Below are 6306 nucleotides of genomic sequence, written 5' to 3'. Positions count from 1 at the left end.
AAATCATGCCTTGTGGTCAATAGTGGTCTTGCCCGACTAATTTTATATTGACAATTCAAATCTTCTTTTCTGAAATCTTATATCAACAGGCTTTCATATTTATCGTGTATTTAGATGTCCTCGACACAGTTTGTTCTTAAACAAAACTGGCCTCACGCCTTGGGGTCACCAGTTTTAAATTGACTGACATACGGGAAGCCTTTAAAAATCTCATAAGGTCTGAAATCGCAAAGCCCATGTATTTCATATGTGGTATCTCGAGGTCATATATACATTATTATTTTTTAATTATGACTGATGGTCAAAAGTGACCTCCGCCGAGGTCGAACGTTTTATATTGACTTATAAATAGAAGTTCTTTAAACTTAAATTTTGTCTTAAGTTGCAAGCCTATAGTATGTTACAGCGGATATTGGGTTTTTACAAAGTTATATGAAACTTTATCAATTGGGTATTTTTTTTAGATATTGTGCATGTAACACTACTTACCTTAATAATTGCTGCATTTTTATTTGTGTTATACGAGCCAAATTTTATCAATACCTTAACAATTTTGAACATCTCAATATCGTAAAATGAGTATAATTTGGCCCTGAGTTGAAATTGCCATTGTTACTGTTTATTGTAAGAATTCATTGATAAGTGTTGTAATCAATAAACATAAATACATAAACTCAAATTATGGTAATTTGTACAATGATTATTCAAATTTAACGAAATCAGTATTATCTATGCTTAGATAAGTATAAGTTTAAACTATGTCGCCCGAAACCCTCCCGAATGACATTCCAGTTACAATCCTGTGTGTAGATATTTGCATTTTGGTTTAATGGGTGTTGCTGTAGCAGTAGCTCATCTAAAGTTTTCCCCGGGTAAGTGTTTGATAACCAAATTGAGGAAGAAAGAGTCAAAGGTCGAACAAGGAGAAGTTTAGTCCGAGGTTCCCCTTCCTTATTGCGTTCAGATAATAGAAATGAAGTCGTTATGGTCACAACAACGCTGTCCGCACGCAGGGAGTGCCTGACAATGCATTTCTTTAAACCACATAGAAATGATGCAGTTACGCATCGAGCCTTTACGGCGAACCACTGCATGCTAAAACGTCGTTTTGGTTCATGTCACAACTATCGCGGAATATGGTGTCTTACGAAGTTGTCATGTCTTCGAGTGCGTTTTTATTCCACAAAAAGCTATTTTCATTAGGGAACCCCGAAACCCAAAACCACTATGACATAGCTCATTCTACCAAGTCTACGGTAATACTTAGACTTGTCGACTATTTAAACCGTTGCCCTCGTGCAGAAGTGATCTTCCTCGAGTTTGTCGCATGTCCGAGTAAGTCGATGGTTTACCCAATTCTACATTTTCCACGCTCCCTCCAACTTTTTTACTTGTTGTTACGCCATGCTTGCCAGATGTTTGTTTTATTAATGAGTTGTCAAGTTCTACACGCTTTCTTAAAATCCTACATCGTCATGGCTGGGACTTTGCAGCGTGCGGAACACCATCAGTCTATTGAATCGTCTTCATAATTCGGCCCTTACGGCAGGATCCTGCGTAATTGACTGTACCAGTGTTGAAGAACACATTGTTACGTTTATTGGCATAGATTCGATGCTTACAGTTCCCATATGTCAGTGGGGGTAGACATTATGTACTTAAATTTCCCACAGCTCTCGGGGGAACCTGTGTAATACAATGATCCCAGCCTTGACATTTAAATGCCAAACCTTTAAAATAATCACTTGTGTAGTTAAACTTTTTGCGTTTGTCGTTGAATAACCATTTTTTTTTTTTTGCTGCAGTGTTTGTGTAATTGTCATAAGAAACAAAACCTATGTAGGCAGCATTCATATTGGTCGTGAATTTGTTTGAAAGAAGGCATATTTAATAGCTTCTATTCAACATGTTTAAAAAATCTTTAGAAGATTATGGGTTATTTACACATAGTTTGTAATAATGTTTTAAGTAATTTTATTACATTTTATGTACCTTTTTATCCAATAAGTATAAGCAAATATTCGTACATCTGTAAAAGAGAACAAATTACTACGAAATTTGTGCATACACTTTTTTAAACAAGCACTACACCTTACGATGCAAACAGCTGTGAACTAGATCAGTGCTTTTAATCGATTAGAATCGAAATAATGCGTCAGGCGTATTATAATTTCTATCTATTCTTTTTCAAGTCACGAAGAACCAACCCTAGCATTCGTAGCGCTTAAGTGTAGAGGAATACGAGTACTACATAAAGACCAAGCCCCTTTCTAAACGTGGGTTTGTAAGAAAAAATATTCGGACAGCCATGTTATGGCAATATAAACATTCCTAAGAAATTCGAACGTATGCTGTTAATCTCTTATTATCTGGTTCAATAATAAATGACGTCAAACATGGTATCTGTTTACAAAACGAGGCTTGTATCACACAATATATATTGCTAAATAATTTACTTACCGCTTAAACTACTTGCCAAACTAACCAAAAGATGCAATAACATGCAATGTGTTTATGTGCTATATATACAAAGAAGATCGGTTGAAGTTTTTTTTCTCCATTCATTCTTACACCTAAATATTAGCTAAAATAACACCATATGGTGTTCATATAAGCCGTTTCATTTTTTGCATGACATGTTATCCTTACCTCAACGTCTTAAGCTAATGGCTTTTAAATATAAGTGGAAGAAGTTCTAAGATCAGTTAGAAAACGCATGTCATAAAAGACGGATAAGATTTATTAAATTGATATAACGAATTCAGCGCGATCGTACTCCATTCAACCATGTTGCGTGCGCTGGGATATATGTTTTATATTGCCATCGTGGTAAAAGCAATTGCTACAGAACCCTCATGTGATGTTTGCTCGAAGTATGATTACGAGGAGAAGTTGCTGGAAAGGGTAATTCGAAACGAGCTGGTTCTGAAAGATACACTTGATAAGATAACTTACACTCACGCAAAAGTTGAACTTACTTTGGCAAGAATCAAGGACGACCAAGCGAAACTCTATGAAATCATAAACGTGCTGGAAGCAACGAAGCAGAACGTCTCTGAAGCTGTCCAGTCGATCATGTCACAGACTGTAAAGGATGTTGAAGTTACGAAGCAGACTCTAAGAGTTAACGTGGACGACTTCATTGACTCTCGGACAAGAAATATAACTGCAACGGTTGCAGAAATGTTCTCATCTATACAGACGCTTGTGGTTCAGACGTCTAAAGCACTGGACATTTTGAGAGGTATCAAATTAGTTTATATCTGATTGCTTTACAACGATGTATATTTAAGATTCGTAGCGTCGCTAATAATTACATTGTTTTTAATTCATTAAACAGATTTTCCTTTAAAAAGCGTTTACGTTGAAATTAATTATATATATTTTTGCAAAAACGGATTTTGAAGTTTCGTGTATATTATAAATAGTGTTTGCTTCCTTACTTGGTCGCTGTGAAATAAATACTATTTATTATTTAAAGTAACAAATATTCAAAGTCAACGAATATTTCGCAAAATATTTCGAAAATTAAAGTTTACCCATAAACAATCAGTGTCCTTGAAATAGTGAAAATTTAAACGCTGGATGTGGTATTGTAACAAAGATTAAACGAGATACAAAATGCTCTTTTTAATTTTTGTGTGACATATTAAATTCTATTTTAATTTCCTTTGATGAAATCTATTCATACGACACACGAACACTAACATATTTAATGAACATGTGTTGAAAATATTGTCCAACACAAACATAAAAGAGCGTTTTGTATCTTGTTAAATCTACGTTACCAGACCACATCTAGCATTGAAATTCTGGCTATTGATATAAAGAACAGCGATTTATTATGTGTAAAATTTATTTTTCGAAATATTGAACAAAATATTTGTTGATTTTGAGTGTTTATGGGCTTTTAACTATTTCATTATCTTGTCAGCTCTATGCCCTGTATTGTGTTATTTTATATTTTGTCGTGAATACATAAGAACATGTTTGCAGTTGTACTTGTTAATGCAAAATAACATTTTACAAATCAATTAAGCAAAGCGAATGTTCTTTCAGACCAGAGTGCCGTGCCAATGGTAATGTTTCACGCCCGTCTTCAGTCTACCGGTGAGTTTACATATGTTTCAAACCAGGTGATTGTATTCATGAACGTCCTGGTTAACGGAGGGGAAGGCTATAACCCTAACACAGGACATTTCACAGCGCCCGTAGCCGGAGCGTACTTGTTCACTGTACAGTATTGCCCAACGAACGGCCCCATGGCATATATTGACATAGTCCATGACGGAAAGCCGCTGCAGAGATCAAGACACAACGATGTGACCTATTATCTGTGCGTGACCATGCAGGCGTTTGCTAAGGTCGCCATGGGAGATAAAGTCTGGGTGAGGAGTAATGGCAATATTAAGGTCTACCAGTATGATGAATACTATTGGAACAGCTTTGCTGGGATGTTGATTCATATATAAATGGCTACATCAATATGCGAGTATATTTATATTATTCATATATAATACAATCGTAGACTGACTAAAATGTGACGGATATAATTGCCCGAATACTTTATAAAAGGATGAAAGTTAAGCCAAGCGATTAATTCTTATAACATTTTTTGTCAGTTATTTGACCAGTTACAAACTATATTATAATGTTTAAATCTGTATAATTATTACATTAATGTATTATAATGTATAATATACATATTTCGCAAAGCTTTTATAGAAATTTTACGACGTTTTATCGGCTAAAATGTTAGTTGTATATTAAGTTTAACGTATTTCTAATTTAGAAACGAACACATTCTCTTATTGTGTGACTCTAAATGCACTTGCAGTGTGAAACATATTGATTTCCTTGTATATTGTTTGTTTGACATATGCCATATATAGAGAATATTAAGTGAGTTTTGGATAGAGATCAAGTTTATCATGCGAGGCTTAGAACCATGTTAGCGCGAGGCTTGCCGAGCGCTACCATGGTTCGAGCCGAGCATGAAACAAAACTCACATAATATTCTATTTATCCTATTATTTCCTCCCTTTTCCATTAATAATTATAAGACATCACATTTGTTGGTGATTTTATATTTCCCTAGTTGACAAAAATATACTGTCAAATTATTGGAAAACCCCAAACCTGATCTAAAAATAGCGATAGTATAAAGCTCAAGTTTATACGCGTTGTTATACTATCGATTTTCATCTGGTAATAGGATACAATTAATTAATCTGTTGTCAGTGTATTTTGTTGATGCGTAATATTATGGTAATAAGTTCCGATTAAACATATACAATATAAAAACATAAACAATAGTCCACTCGCAACACTCTAGCATATTCGTTAACATGGGTGAGTAAATACTATTTACCATCGAAATCTAGCTCATTCTTTACGATAAATTGAACTGCATTTATGAAAATGATCTGAAAATGTTTGTATTGCATATTTATGAAAATATAATAACATTGTCTGTGTTTGCTTAGATTATATATTTAAGAGATTAATATTACACACATAGCTAAGGTTTAGTAAAGCATGAGGCATAAACAATAAATATTTAAATAATGTTTTTATTTGTTTTTTGTGTTTAGAGAAAAACAATGTAATTTTTAAAATATTTATTGACGACACAATATTAAATTCGTGCATGTACAATGAAGGAAACAATACAAATCAAATGAATTTATTAGGTAAGATATACTTTGGAACCTCTAGCGGTCTTTATTAATGGCAAATGACCAGTTTCATATACAGTATAGGGTATGTGTAATGTTAACAACCAAAACATTACACATAAAGCAAATATAGAGTATACTTTGCCAGAAATATTCTGCCATATTGCATTAAAGCGGGTTTTAAGATTGCTAACACGACATCATACCAGATAATACCCGTAAACACGACAAATGAAGGTACCTGTCGTGTTGGCGTGTCCGCGTGTTAGCAACTGATCGTAAATCCACCAATACGCCATATCGTAAAATCAAACGAGCAAAGACAAAACGTTTGTTGCCGCAAGAAAAACTACATGAAACTTAAATATTTCATTTGCATTTATTGATAATGGCTATTTAATTAACGCTTGTGATTGAATTTGCCTTGCGTGTTGGCAGATGTGAAGGGCGTTAAAAAGAAAACGAAAGAAAAAATATACGCGCGGATACGTCACTAAAGACGTTTGTCCTTCTTTCGCGTTGTCGTATTATCGGGTTCATATAGTGCCTTAACGACGAAAGTCTTAACCTCAATGCAAAATAGTATTAATGTCGTTACGCCGTGTATAATTGTCGTTTCGTGTCCGAG

General features: G+C 34.3%; 1 protein-coding gene across 1 annotated transcript; it reads left to right on the top strand.

Annotated features, from left to right (window-relative positions):
• Positions 1-2719: 2719 nt before the first annotated feature.
• On the top strand, positions 2720-5469 carry LOC127835172 (uncharacterized). Its single transcript, XM_052361478.1, has 2 exons — positions 2720-3244; positions 4060-5469. The coding sequence occupies exons 1-2, from the start codon at positions 2788-2790 to the stop codon at positions 4470-4472; spliced, it is 870 nt and encodes a 289-aa protein (XP_052217438.1). The 5' UTR covers positions 2720-2787; the 3' UTR covers positions 4473-5469.
• The last annotated feature ends 837 nt before the right edge of the window (positions 5470-6306 follow it).

The sequence above is a fragment of the Dreissena polymorpha genome, chromosome 6, assembly GCF_020536995.1.
Source record: "Dreissena polymorpha isolate Duluth1 chromosome 6, UMN_Dpol_1.0, whole genome shotgun sequence".
Lineage (NCBI taxonomy): Eukaryota > Metazoa > Mollusca > Bivalvia > Myida > Dreissenidae > Dreissena > Dreissena polymorpha.
This window is presented reverse-complemented; position numbering and strand designations above follow the sequence as displayed.